The 15489-nt window shown below is 45.5% G+C and overlaps 1 protein-coding gene across 3 annotated transcripts in view; it reads left to right on the top strand.

The window, feature by feature from the left end:
• Positions 1–15489, top strand: part of FAT3 (FAT atypical cadherin 3) — a 452955-nt gene that overhangs the window by 127823 nt on the left and 309643 nt on the right. For all 3 annotated transcript variants that reach the window (XM_065417527.1, XM_065417519.1, XM_065417510.1), the window contains exon 2: positions 5420–5734. In XM_065417527.1, the coding sequence (XP_065273599.1) occupies positions 5420–5734 (315 nt within the window). The remainder of the gene's footprint in view (positions 1–5419; positions 5735–15489) is intronic.

Genomic DNA, 15489 nt, shown 5'->3' with positions numbered 1-15489 from the left:
GTGAGGGCTATGCTGGCATGTTGCCCAGAGCCCAAGGGCTGTGTTTAATTTACATTGAAATGTGCGTAGGATTTTAATCGGAGATAAACGCACACTGTTGTTGTTTTTCATTTATAATGTTCTTAGCATACACAGTGATTTGCAAATCACGCAGACCAAATATACTTTGACGGCTGTAGTGGAAGGCAGATCAATGGTGGTGTTTTTCTGACCCCAGCTTCTTGATGTCTGGGTTTCTCTCTCTGAGGGTACCACGTGCCTTAGGGAATATAAGTTTCAGGCTTTTAGGGAGTTGCAAAGCTTTGATTTCTATAGAAGCGCTGTAAGAAAAACTTGGTCACAAATCTAACCACTTCCACAGAGGGGTGCGACAAACTGCCTTCTTATATACTGTCTATCTGGAACTCAGTTATCATTTTATAAAAACTCAGTAAGCGAGTCTTTCATAAAACATGGTGACAGTGGATTGGAACATTGTACGTCAGTGTGTTTTTCAAGTTCAGCTGTAAAAGGGTGTGGAAATAACTCAGACCTTCCGTCTCCCTTCCCCCCATTCTTGCCCCCCTTCCCCAAAAAGTTTCTGAATCACTGATGATGATCCTTGGCACTTCTTGATTTGTTCACAGTGGGGACGACTGTCTCACTTGTATTTCTTTTAATATTTGTTGGCTACTCACACATGAAGAAGGTCATCCCATGTCCATGAAAAAGCTTGCAGCTTAAAGCACAAATCTCCACTTCTCTCTACTTTTGTGGCAGCTGCAAATAAAATTCTTTTCTTCTGCAAACATTTTCATAGTTGTAACTACCTTGAACATATTTTATTTGCTAAGGAGTAAAATAGTGGCTACAGTTTTGAAGAGAATGGAGTCTTTTTTGAATCTCTGGTGATCCTGCATTCACACACATTCTCTACTCTCCTTCCTTATTCATTCTCAATAATACACAGGTACTACAGGGATAAGTTTAAGCAAGTTTTGGATTATCTAGTAGAATCTTTTCCATCTCCTAATATCTGTGATAATATTATATCAACCACTCTGTGATATACACATTGATTTCATGCCAATATAATGAACAGCAAACATTGGTAGTGAAATGCCATCATGAGATTTCAGAGTTAACACCTCATTGAGATGAAGTTTGATCCTTCTGAATGACTGGAGGCTGTCTAAGAGCTTTCTTAAGATTAGTTTGTCTAGATATGTAGGAAGACGATGATGCATTGGTTCACATTTGAGAAGTTTTCACAATCATAAAGGTTAGACTTTTTAAAGTAAAGTTCTCTTTCTATTGAAAGCTGGGGTTGGGGGAGGCACCAACAGACTGCAGGAAACATCGGATGGGTTGTTGATTATGCACTAGGCCTCTGATCCAAAAGCCCAGTGAAATCAGTAGAAAGGCTCCCAATGACTTCATTGGGCTTTGGATCAGGTATTAGGAACTTAATGGATCCTGTAGATGCTTTTGTAGCAACAATAAATGTGGAGGAAATTATTGTGCTTCACTTGGGAGCACTCTTGTGGGGAGTTCCAAAAGACACTGTCAGCAGAGAATATGGGGAGGTGCTATATTTAGAGAACATCCATATGAAAGTAGATAAACTTTTAATCTGTTTATCAAGTTTCTGTTTCACGGCAGGTGAAATGACGAGAAATACTGAGCAAAGGAAATTAATCTGTAGCTGGAACATTTTAATAAATCAATTTTTAAATGCATTGGAAAAGACCCGTTGGCAATTGCCTACACTTGTTCCGTGATCCTTTCCCTCTAAAATGCAGAAGTGCAAAGTAACTGTTGCCCGCAGTAAAGTAAAAGAAGGTCTCAGAAAATATATTTATTGTCAGCTCAATGCTAGTGGAATTCAGCTTCAAAAACAGCTGTTAATTTTCCAGCACATTCCCTTGCTCTCCTTGGGAAAAGAAAAATCAGTCATTTCAATTTCTGTTTACGTATCTAAAATAATCCCTCTTGTCTTTTTGATAAATTAGCATTTCTAGGGCCATTTATTCTTCATCTCTTTGCGTTATCCCTTCCTGGTTGGATTTATTTATTTATTTATTTCCAGAGTGTGTTGTTTATTATGGGCTCTTTTCATGCACAGAATGTCGTTTCTCTTTTGGATTTCTAGGTATTTCCATCACTCTTCACTACATATTTCATCCATGTTTCTACAGAAAGTCATTATGTGGCAGAGCCTGCCGACAAGGGATATTTAGAATATACTCTCCCTTTTCCCTAAAGCACTGTGTTACTTCCCTGTGTTAGGTGATTAATGTATCTGATCAACAAGGTCATGGACCTGATGTTTCTGGAAAAAGACTTTGAGTTTTTATATTGCTGGAATTCGTGCCATTTTCTCCCTCTCTGTCTTCCCGTCTGTGCGTTGGATTGAAGTGCCTGGGAGCTCTTATCAGACAGGCTGTTCATGCCAAAAAAGGGTTTTTGCTTTTTGATGTTTAAAAACTTTTTAAAGCATAGAAGTAAGTTAGTAGCCTAAGTATACTTCCTAGTGGACAAGTGTCCCTACTTCAAACGCTTCTACTAATTGACTACTTGGGCCCTATGTTCTCTCCAGGGCTGAACAGAAATCAGTGGGGAGGGTGCTGGATACGACTTCTGTCACAGGTTCACGGTAACTGCATCTGCATTTCCCCCTCCATGGTCCTTCAAGGGCACCCGCATAGGAGTTCCTGGCTCCCAGCCGCCACCTCTCCTGGGTGGAGATCCAGTTCTCACGCCCTCCTGACCGGGGTTTTTAAGGCTGCCCAGCTCTTCTATCTGCACTGAGATGTCCAGCAAGCCAGTCTGCCTAAAAGACCAGTGCCTGCACTTTGCTTTCTCTGAGGGCAGTGACCAGTGTATTGTATTACCAGACAGCTCCACCTAAGCAAACACATTTATTCTTAAGATAAAAGCATTACGGAGAAAACATAAAAACAATAAAAGAACCTGTACACATGCTAAAAAGCTTACCTGAGGTCACCCCCAACTCCAACATAGGACTCTGGTAGGTGTCAGTCAAACCCCACAACTGGGTTTTCCCTGTGGTTACAAGTTCATCTCAGTCAAGAACCAAAATGAAGGCCCTGAGTCAGTTTAAGCCTGGGCTATTTATCCAAAAGTCATTTCTTTGTCTGTTGGTCTCTGGAGAATCCAGTTTAAATCAGAATATGTTAGCCTCCCCAGAAGGTGGTACTTCTCTGGAGGTGTTATAACATGAGTGATTTGCCTTAGTCATTCCCTGCTGTTTTCACTACCTGGAGGAGCTGTGATAAGCCTTGTGGAGTGCATACAATCCCTGGCCCACACTGGTACATAAGCCATTCATACACCTGGAGTTTATCTCTCCTCCCCCACTTGCGTTCCCTCATCAAGGACAATGCACAGTGAGGCGGGTGAGCAGAGCCACTTCTTAGCCATCGTGCTAGCCTCTCCAGAGTGGGGTGAGGCTGGGACCATGGATCTGACCCCTTCCACACAGGCCATTAGAGCTAGAACTGGGGAGCTAGATTTAAACCATTTAAAGGACAATAGATATCTCACTGCAACATGCTGGAATCCTGGCTGAGTCAAGCTTTTCCTCGGGGCTGGAGCACACCCTTTCTACCTGAACCAAAACCTATCACAAATGGCTGGTTTGGCCTCCAAGGCACAAATGCAGCCCTGAATTTATAAAGGATCACTCAGATCTATTCTGATTAGCTTAAAGATTGTGTAAGACTTTAGGCTGCTACGGAAAGTCCTGTATGGTGTAATCAAAAATAACCCATTAGTGCTGGCCCATGAGCAGATCTGCCTCCTGAATGATAAATTGACGCATTTAATCTCTTTATCTAGTACTAAATGCATCTGTGGCTAAATCCAAGTTTCTTGTGTTACCATCCTGCCCAACAGCTTCTTCACTAATTTCTCTCTATTAGCAGCATGACTTACTTTTCTCCAAACTGTCCCTGTTAATATATCTCATCCTTGAGTTCAGCTATATTGGTGTTTCTGCCAAAATGTTAGCATTGGGTTAGGATAAGTAAATGGTCTCTGTATACATCCCAAAAGTGGTGGGGGGAAAATACAGCTGAATGTGTTTATTTTGGTATTATTAATACTTGTGCACTGTTACTGTGTTTATCACTCTTCAAACACAGAGTCTGCTCTGAAGTCAATAGGAACGTAAATTCTGAAATTAGGATTGGATCTATGTAAGAAATTGTCTATGCCACAAGTAATTTACAATGTAAGGACCCTGTGATGCTTTTACTGAAGTCAATGTAGTATTTGCTATTGATTTCAGTGGGAGAAAAATGGGTCCGTACATCACTTTAGACTGAATTGAAGGTGGGCGGATGGCTTTTGGGAAAGGGAATGCATGGTGTATAGTTATATATATCCTAAAGTGTGGTAGCTCTACATACACACTCAGAGTGGATGGGAAACCTGTTGTCATTTTCTGTCCTCAGCAGGTGGAGTGGATGTGCCTTGATTAAGTAGCAAGCTGTTGATTATCTGGGACATATGTAATGTGTGACAAGTTATCACTGTTTGGTTTAATTTGAAAGCAATGTCAGTATTATAATCTTCATACCCTGTTTGTTTCAATATCTTTAGCGAAGTCTCAGGAGGTCTTTTCAAAGGAGGAACTGTCTCCCTCCCATCAGTTGTGATCATCTGATGCAGTGGTTCTCAACCTGTGGCCTGTGGGCCGCTTGTGGCCCAATCCGCACATAGCGGCAGCCCATGTGACATCCTCAGGGCCATACAGGCCTATATATATTGTGTGGATGCGGCCCACATAACTCATTAAGTGTTAAGTATCAGAGGGGTAGCCGTGTCAGTCTGGATCTGTAAAAAGCAACAGAGAGTTCTGTGGCACCTTTAAGACTAACAGATGTATTGGAGCATAAGCTTTCGTGGGTGAATGCATCGACGAAGTGGGCATTCACCCACGAAAGCTTATGCTCCAATACATCTGTTAGTCTTAAAGGTGCCACAGGACTCTCTGTTGCTTTTCATTGAGTGTTGTGTATGCAGCCCACAATGGTAAATAGGTTGACAACCACTGATGTGACAGTTCCAGGGTTTAAAGAAGATGGGGTTATTGCCCAGGGCATTTTGGCAACGTGTTATTCACTCTGGACCTTCCCCCTTCAACTCCAAATCTACTAAACCCATCTCTTTTCCCAGATTTTTCTTAGGGTAAGGGTGGAGCTGTTGAGCAGGGTTTGAGAAGAGATGGCTGAGGATAGATTTGTTGTCATTGTGTCCATATGCACATTTAACGATTGAGTAATTTTTTGCGATTGATATGTTTTATACATTTGCACTATACTCTCCTTCTAAACACCAGGTGAAGACGTGCCTTTTATTATCTCTGTTGTTTTTTGAGTGACCCACAGTACTGTGCTTACTGTCTTTCCTGCAGGAGTTATCTATACTGCAGATGTCCTTGACCGAGAGACAACCAAATCCTATTGGCTAACAGTGTATGCGACTGATCGTGGTGTCGTCCCACTTTATGCTACCATCGAGGTCTATGTTGAAGTTGAAGATGTGAATGACAATGCCCCTCTGACCTCTGAACCTATTTATTATCCGTCTGTCATGGAAAACTCCCCTAAGGATGTATCCGTCATTCACATCCAGGCCCAAGATCCTGACTCCAGCAGCAGTGAAAAACTGACCTACAGGATTACAAGTGGAAACCCTCAGAACTTCTTTGCTATCAATCCAAAAACAGGTAATGAGATGCTACTACTTTCTGTTTCTTGATCAATACGGATTTTGTACAGAGCTGCTTTTCTTTGCGTGTCTCTTGCATTGGACGTTTCTGAAGCTGTTTTTTTTTTTTTTATGTTTTGGGAAAATTGTTGCCTATTTTTTTTCCGGACAGTCAAGTTCCAATTTCACAGTTGTTTAAATAGCGTGGCAGTAACCATAGCCTTTGTGTAAGGATTGTGGTACTGTTGTATACACCTTTGTGCCTATAAACATCTGCACTGGCAGATGATGCAACACAAACAATATTTTCTTCGTGCCGTTATGGTGATCTTTTTCTTACCCATCTTTTCACAGCTTTCACTATTACCCATCAACTTTACCCAAAGGGATAGGGCTTTGCTGTACTAAATACACTTAATGCTGCTAGGCAAGATTTACCAGTGGGTTAGAGCTGTTGTAGTTTATGGGACAAATTCCCATCTGTTGTAATTTGGTTGTAGCCCTGTTGAAGTCAACATTTGTCAAACGCAAGTTATTGGACTCAATACAAGAGTCAACCGGATGCAGTTTTATGGCATGTATTGTACAGCAGATCAAACTACATGATCTAATGGTCTCTTGGGCCTTAAATTAAATCTACACAGATTTATACCAGCTGGGGTTCTGGGCATATGTGTGACATGTTAGAGATATGATGCTGTCTGTCTGGCTATTCTTCTGAGCTGCACTGCAGTCACCTGTTAGCTCACCTGGGCCCCAGTTCAGCAGAGCACTTGAGCACTCACTCATTGACTTCAGTGGGACTATGCATGTGCTTTAAAGTTTTGCTGAATAAGGGTGCTATAAATACCACACCTTATCTGGAAGATCAAGAATTAACACTCAGGAACAGTAAAGAGTGTAATAGGTGGTTGAGCCTGAGACCACTTACGTTATCCTGCATGCATACCTGTATGCTGCTGCAAAATGGCCTCTGTGCTGTGTTTATCAAGCTGCCATCCATTATCTGCCTTGCAAACCTCCTCAACTTGATGTGGACCTGACAGCATATTCTGTAGCCAAGGAGGTGGTGGGATATTTCATAGCAAAAGGCAGAGATTTTTCAAAGCAGTGTGGGCTTTCACCCCCTACCCCCAGTTCATTCTAATGAAAGATGCATGGCCAAATGCCTCCTGCACTGCTTTTAAATAAACCTCAATTTACATTTTTTTTAAAAGACTTACATCTATTAGCTCTCGAAAGGAACAGGAGGCAAAAGAGAAGGTGTATGCACAGTTGAAGGCAAATACAATCGGTTGTGAGTAATAACGGGGTGAATAACTTTCAGTATTTGGCTAGGCAGCCCAGCTTCTATATGTGGTAAAAGAATTGGCTGGCTTCTTTTCAGACATAACCCTGCAGACTGGCCTTAATAAGTGCTGTCGCTGAATCTGCTGCAGATACACTGCCTAAAGCCCAAATCACACTCCTTCCCATGATAAGGGATGGAAGAGGAGGGTTGGCCCTATCCCCAAATCCCCATTGTGAAAGGAGCCCCAGGTGAGCTGGGTTGTAATAATGCATGTGCTTCCCCTGCATTGGCTCCCCGAATCTTTCAGCACAGCCTGTTCAGTGCAACTGCACTTCCTCCGATGTCAAGCTTATTGGAGCAGGGACCATCTTTTTGTTCTGTTTTTATACAACACCTAGTACAGTGCGGTCCAGGTCCAGCAACAAGACTACAGTAATACAAATAATAGTCATATTCACTATAAGAGCTCCCTCAATCAGGGAACCAAGACTGTTTCCCCTCACAAGGTGCCTCTATTATTTTCAATAGGGAGTTTAATTTGAAGTTTGCTTTGCTTAGTTTTATGAGGTAAAACTGTTACATGGCTGGAACGTAGAGGCTTCAGCCATTCCCCTCCTGAGCTCTCGAAACTCTCAGAGCTTCTAGTGCTGATGGCAAGTAAGATTTTTAATATTTAACGTTTATTTCAGTAGCTCAGGAGGGACCTTATTGTTCTATGGGAACCTTCTGGCTAGTGTATGATTTGTGAACGATTGTGTACAGGTGGGATTCATCCGCTCCTTTTGTGCAGCTTACTTAAAGAGAAATAAAATGGAAAACACTGAAAACTGGGTGGGATGTCTCGCCTCTTCCCCCTCCCCCCCGCAAAGTTCTTCTGTGGATGGATTGATGGCATACGTGCACAGTGGTTCTGTGGTGCTGAGAAGGGAGGTTTCCAATTTTAAAGCCCGGGATTGGAATCACAGTCTCATAAATTATCGAAGTGCTGTGGGTTTTAGCAGCACAGTTCTCAGTGACAGCAATGGGAGGTAGGAGACTCAAAGCTGAGAGAGAAACATACAGTGTTAGCTTTAGAAAGTAGCCTTCAGCTAGCTGCCCAAGCTACTTTTAAACCTCTCTCAAACCACATTCTTTTCTTACTGATACGATTTTTATAAGAAACAGGTTCACGGTTATGATGTTTTCTAGTAATTAAGAAATATATTTATCATTTTCCAGCATGTACAGAAGAGATTTGTCTTAGATTTTTGTGTGGCATGCTGGCTTTATGTGCTACCTGACATTCAGCAAAGCTGTAATTTATGTAGTGCTTTGCAGGGCAGACTTAAATGCTGCAGCATGCTGTACAATAAATAAAGCTTAATGTGCTTAATGTGAATCCAGATATGTCACAGGTGACGATGTAGCGATGGCAGTATAGGTGAGTGGTGTTTGGGTGTTTGTGCCTCAGATTGAGACTATTCATCTATGCCAGGGGGATCAATTCAGTTCTAAAATTTTAAGTAATGTCAACAGTCGGTCATCTTTCATCTATGACTAGTCAGGCTTTGTGAGTGAAAATTAAAGTGGTGTCCCATTTAGGACCATGCTGGCATGGACAGGAGTCCATTGAGTATTCTTGCACATAAATCATAAATTCAACAAATCCCTGGCTTTGTTTTGCTTTGTTGGGTGCAGTTTGTATGGTATTTCCAAAGAATCACTTCTGGCTGGTCCATTTTATAGTGCTGTTTCTATACACTCAGTTCACCAATTCATGAATGACAAGGTTTTCCACCTTCTCTTTCTCCTAAGCTTGCCTTCATCATCTTCAGTGCTCATACCAGTTGTATACAATTCTATAATGTTGATGGGATGGGTTTGCAGTACCTAGCCATGTGTTTATATTACACAATAGTTTATCATATATTCATCACCATAGTGTATCACCCTCTGGTGAGGGCACGCCACTGGGATGCCGGAGATCTGGGTTTGATTCTTGGCTGTGCCGCAGGCTTTTGGCAAGTGACTTAAGGTGAGATTTTTTTTAAGGGTATTTTGGTGCTGCCTCAATATGCAGATAGATGCCTAGAGGGATTTTCCAAGTGCCTAAGCTCTTAACTCCTGTTGAAATCAATGGGAGTCAGGTGCCCGGGCATTTTTGAAAATCCCATGCGGTGTCTACCCTGCATCCTTAGGCACCTCGATACCTTTAAATATTTGGTCCTTAACCAGTGACGGATTTAGAGTTTGCGGGGTCCTGTGCACAGCTTCTTTTTCGGGGGCCCCATCCTCGGGACTCAGCCAAGAAAAAGAACATCCTCTCTTATCTCCACCCTTTTTTTCATTTTTTGGTCTTCATCCTTCTGCTATATTATAAGTAATAGGAAGTAAATGAAAATAAAGTGAGGTACCTTGATTGGGGTAGGGGGTTGGGGTGCAGGAGTGGGTGCAGGGGTCGGGCTCTGGGAGGGAGTTTGGGTGCGGGCTCTGGGCTGGGGCAGGGGCTTGGGGTGTGGCAGGGGTTAGGGGGTGGCGCTTACGTTGGGCGGTGTGGCTCCCAAAGCGACCAGCACACCCCTCTGGCAGCGGCTCCTAGGCTGGGGGGGCAGGCAATGGGAGCTGCGGAGTTGGCGCTCGGGGCAGGGGTAATGCGCAGAGACACCCCCCCCCAGGGGCTGCAGGGACATGCCGGCCCCTTCCGGGAGTGGAGCGGTGTGGAGGGAGGGAGCCACCTTAGCCCTGCTGTGCTGCTGCTGGCGCAGAGACGTGCCAGCAGCCGGCCGTTTCCGGGAGCGGCATGGAGCCTCTGGCCATGAAATGCAGGCAGCCTGTCTGCCTGAGCCCTGCTGCGCCACCGGCCGGGACTCGGGGGCAGGTTGTCAGGTGAGATCTGTCCTGCATTTTGAGGGCCCCGTGCCACCGCACTGCTTGTTTCATGGTAAATCCGCCTCTGTCCTTAACCCTTCTGTACCTTTGCTTCCCATCTGTAAAATGGAAATAATAATATTCCCTTTGTCTCCCACGTCTCTGTACAATATAAGCACATTAGGGCAAGGACTGTCTCTTCCTAAGTATATAGGCAATGCCCTGCAAAATGGAGCCCTCATGTTGGCTGTAGGCTCTGATGAAGTACAAATAAAAATAATATAAATTCAGTTCACTTTAAAGTGAGATTTTCAGTCCCACTGATGAGGAAATGGTCCCTCAGACCCTGTACCCCCTCCCACACCCAACCCCCTGCCTCAGCCCAGAGCCCCCTCCCACACGCCAAACTCCTCAAGTCCATGCCCCAGTCTGGAATCCCCTCCTGCACCTCAAACCCCTCATCCTCGGCCCCGCCCCAGAGCCCACACCCCAACCCTCTGCTCCAGCCCGGAGCCCCCTCCCGCACCCAGTGTAAACGAGCAAGTGAACGATGGGGGGGTGGAGTAAGCAGGGGGCAGGGACTTGGGGCAGGAGTGTTTGGTTTTGTGCAATTAGAAAGTTGGCAACCCTACTGTTCCAGGGTATGTGTTTTTGTGTGGGTGTCAGAACTGGCTCCAGTATCTCTTGTTTCTACACCTGAGAGGAGAAAGACAAGAAGAAACTGTCAGAACATCCTACCACCATCCCTGAGCTCTCTAGCACAGCAGACATTGTGGGGCAAATGCTTCCTTACATATAGGTTTCTCCTTTCATGTCCTAGATTTTGTTATAATGTATAGCTAAGTGGCATCCGGTGGGCAGAATTGTACTTTCTGTGATGAGCTGATATGCATAAGTACAGGCACCAAGTAGATAATGTAGTACATGAGTGCGTATGAAACCATAAATCATCTGTGCTCTCTTTCAGGGAGCTATTAAAGGTTGCCTTTTCCTGTAGAACAATGAATCGTGTTCGCTTAATTTAGCAAGTCCAACAGGACATCTCTGACTTTCCCTGATTTATTGTGCAAGGGGTGTTTAAATTCGATATTGTCCTTTTTTTGTGGATAGAAGTGCACTTCAAATAGGAAAGGACAAATCGTGGCTGCAGTATGGTTATAGTCACAGTAAGGAAACGTGTGTTTACACTTGTTTGTTTGGTAGGCACCTACTGTACTTAAAATGGTAACTTAAGTGTTTCCATTATTAGTGTTGCTCAGCAAGGGTGACTGCATATGTATCAAGTATCAGAGGGGTAGCCGTGTTAGTCTGGATCTGTGACAAGCAACAGAGAGTCCTGTGGCACCTTTAGGACTAACAGATGTATTGGAGCATAAGCTTTCGTGGGTGTATACCCACTTCGTCAGACGCATGTGTATGAAGATGATATAGGGTAAAATTTTCAAAAGCACCTTAACACTTAACTCTCATTGATTCCAATTTCAGTTAGGCACCTAGGCACTTTTGAAAATCTAATTTGGGGGCTTTCTGCATCTTTAGGCACCTAAATATCTTTAAAACTCTGGCCCTTAGTCTTATTTTCAGAAGTGACTTCAGGCCAGACTTGCATAGGGATTTAGGCCCCTAAAGATGCAGATAGGAGCGTTAGTAAAACCTATCAATTTAGGTTACTAAGTACATTGGTAAATCTGGCCCTTAAGCATTAATGTTCTAACTGCCTAAGTAACTTTTTTAAAATGGCTTCTAAGTCACTTAAGGCTCCGTCTTACTCTGACACTGAACATGGAGCAGCTAGATAAACAGCATGAACTGATGAGATGTGTGTGTATTATTTGTATGTGCTGTGGTAAACCCAGGACAAACAGCTACAAAGGGGGGGGGGGTAGTAATTAGTCCCAGGGGGTTAAAAGGCCTCTCTCAATCCACTGAGGGAAGATAACCAGGGGAAACAAGGTTCAGCTGGAAAAGGGGTTACTAGGGAACTAATTAGGTTCAGCTGGCTCCAACTGCTTGAGACCTTTTTAAACCCTCCCCTGGGTGGAAGGACGGGGTTAAGAGAATGAGAGAAGCAGGGAAGCTGCCTGTAGGCTGAGTGTAGCTAGGATTACCATATTTCCACAAGCAAAAAAGAGGACACGGGGGGGAGGAGCCCCGCTCTAGCCCTGCCCCGCCCCTATCCACTCCCTCCCACTTCCCACCCCCTGATTGCCCCCCCCCCGCTCCTTGTCCCCTGACTGCCCCCTCCTGGGACCCCTGCCACTAACTGCCCCCTAGGACCCCACCCCCATCTAAGCCGCCCTGCTTCTTGTCCCCTGACTGCCCCCTCCTGAGAACCCCCTACGACCCTCTCTGTCCCCTGACTGCCCTGACCCTTATCCACACCCCCGCCCCCAGACAGACCCCCGGGGACTCCCATGCCCTATCCAACTGCTCCCCGCCCCCTGACAGCCCCCCCCAGAGCCCCAGACCCATCTAACCCCCCCTGCTCCCTGTCCCTGACTGTCCCAACCCCTCTCCACATCCCTGCCCCCCTGACAGCCCCCCCAGAACCCCAGACCCAGCTAACACCCCCTGCTCCCTGTCCCTGACTGCCCCAACCCCTCTCCACACCCCTGCCCCCCTGACAGCCCCCCCAGAACCCCAGACTCATCTAACCCCCCCTGCTCCCTGTCCCTGACTGTCCCAACCCCTCTCCACACCCCTGCCCCCCTGACAGCCGCCCCCCCAAACTCCCGACCCATCCAACCCCCCCTCTCTGTCCCGGGCCGGCTTTAAAGAGCCCAGGAATCGGGCTGCACTCCGGCCGGGGTTGCGGGGCTTGGGGCCGGGCCGGAGGTGCTCGGCCAGGGCGCGGCCGGCACTGCTGGGGCCCGGGCCCGGGCCGGCACTGCTGGGGCCCGAGCCGGGGTCGCCGCCCTGGGGTCGGAACCGGGGCTGGAGCCGCTGGGGCCCGAGCTGGGCCGGAGCCGCTGGGGCCGCCGGGCGCCGCTCGGCCCGGGCCGCGCCTCCCCGGAGCTCTCCTCCTCGTGCCCCCCCGCCTCAGCTTACCTGCTGCTGCCTCCCGCTTGCCCCTGCTTCTTTTCAGACTTCCCGCGAAGATCTGATTCGCGGGAAGCAGGGGAGGGGGAGGAGCAGGTGGGCGGAGCATTCAGGGAAGTGGAGGAGGGGGAAGACAGCTGCAGGGCCGGACAGCGTGGTAAAGCTGCAGGGGATGGGGGGAGCCGGGAAGGGGCTTTGGGTGCCCAGCGGCGCTTGGCCGCTGCTTTTCTGTCTATAAATAGCCGACCGGGGGGAAATCCCGGACATTTTTAGATTTTTAAAAATCCCCCCCGGACGGCTATTTATAGACCGAAAAGCCGGACATGTGCGGGGAAATCCGGACATATGGTAGCCCTAGTGTAGCAAGACACTGAACCCTTCCAGGAAGGAAGGCTGCACTCCCTCCCCAGAAGGGAAGGAAAACTAGTACAAGGGACTGATTGGGGAAAGGAATAGCTGGACCCTGTGCTACCGGTAAGGATCTGCCTTGCCCAAGCCTGTGTCTCCAAAGCAAAAAGGACTGAGCCTGCTGAGGAGAAGAAGGTACTTTGCCACAGTGCCTATATATAGATGTAAAAATCACCGGGTGGAAGAGATGGAAATAGAGAAGAATCTGAGGGTTGCATGAATTCTCAGGCTAGCTGAATTCTAACCACTCCTAGTAGTGCTGTGATGGAAGAAAACTGTTGGAAATTCTATGGCCATGCTAAACAGTTAGCGCTGAAGCTGGTATCAATTATCTGGGAGAGGATGGTGGAAGAAGATAAATAAGACAGACAATGGAGTTATAAAAAATGATTGATTAGGGCCATAAATTCTTATTTTTATTTCATGTATGTAGGTGTTAATTTCACAGCGCAGCATAGCGGTAATTTACTGCACTGATTTATTACTTTTTAGTGCTCTGAAGGAAATGATGTATTTTAATTCAAACCATTACTTTTTTGGGGAGAGGATACATTGAAAAAACCCAATAGGCTTCTGTTCAGTCTAATGCAGATTATATTAAGACATATTTTAACTAACATGATTGCAGGCAAATTCGGCTGTCATTCACACCAGTGTAAATCCAAATTAACTATTGATTTTAATGGAGTCACTCCAGATTTATACTGATGTGTCTGTGAGTTAAATTTGGCCCTAGGTTGCCTGGTGTGTTATCAGTACAGTTTACTGTTTTCCATTTGATTTAACAATGCCTGACCAACACCACTCCCAAACTAATGTGTGCTTACATTGTAACACTGGATTCATTAATATAATTGGGAAGGATACATATAACCCAGTGCTTCTTGGGTATGGCAGTACCTGGCTTTTCAAATACCACAGACAGATTTCGAGAGAGGCTTGGTTAATTCTATGACTATGCAAGCTAGTATAGGGTTAATTAAGGCCATACTCTAATTGCTGGAATCAAGATAAAATGCCTCCGACCCACCATGAAGAGTTTTGGGCAATTGCTGAGACGTATTATGAGACTAAATTGTTCTTTGCCACCATCTGAAGCAGTGGGCATATGGCCTAGCTTAGCCAGAAGCAGAATATCTGATTTGCCTATATCAACCCTATATCAAAACAGGCCTTACACATGATAGTCCCCATTTCCGCAGCCCCCCCTTTCCTCTACACTCCCACTTTTTCTAAATTCTGTCAATCTAAATTCCCCCTCCAGTTTCAGCTGGATATAATATTCTTCACATATCCTATACCAAGGGTTCTCAAACTGGGGGTTGGGACCCCTTAGGGGGTCGTGAGGTTCTTATGTGGGGGGTTGTGAGCTGTCAACCTCCACCCCAAACCCCGCTTTGCCTCCAGCATTTATAACGGTGTTAAATACATTAAAAAGTGTTTTTAATTTAGGGGGGGGGTCGCACTCAGAGACTTGCTGTGTGAAAGGGGTCACCAGTACAAAAGTTTGAGAATCACTGTCTATACTCCTAAGGGGTATAGCTAGATGCTGTTCAACGATTGCCTCATTTCAACCCAGAAGAAGTGGCGTTTCCGTGGTGAGTCATTCCAATATATGTAGACCGTGAAGCTCTCTTGGGATCCTTTAGTAAATTGTGGTTTTATTTGCTTGCCCCTTAAAGACCCAGCCCTGTGGTGGCTTTTCTGTGATTGAGTGTGGAGCCTCCCAGAGCTTGTCATCACTGCTTCAGGCTGCAGCTGGTGGGAATCATCTGAGAGTGATGCAGAACTGCCCTGGGAAGTGGGCCTAATCCTGTACGGTGCTGAGAGCTCTCTGGGAGGTGCTAATGTCACTGGGAGTTGAGGACCCTCAGCTCCAACTAGGAAGCATTCAGTACCTTGGAAGATCAAACCCAAGTTGGCCTGGTTAGGACCAGAGTACTGCATTGTGGTAACATACTGTATGTGGTTGATGCAATTCAGTTTATAAATCCCCTAATCTATGGAGTAGTTACAAGCAATGCAAGATCGTAAGAAATGTTTATGTGAAGCTATTTTTACAGAGACCTTTTTTTTTTTTTTTTTTTTTAAATGGACACTGGATCAATAATACCTAATAGATGTTTAAATTACTTGGGTGCTTTTGTTGTTCTAGATTGTTTGGAAGCTATTTCATATGCCCATCATTT

This window comes from Emys orbicularis, chromosome 1 (assembly GCF_028017835.1).
Source record: "Emys orbicularis isolate rEmyOrb1 chromosome 1, rEmyOrb1.hap1, whole genome shotgun sequence".
In the NCBI taxonomy this organism is placed as follows: Eukaryota; Metazoa; Chordata; order Testudines; family Emydidae; genus Emys; species Emys orbicularis.
Note: the sequence above shows the minus strand (reverse complement) of the source record. Positions and strands in the feature narration are given on the sequence as shown.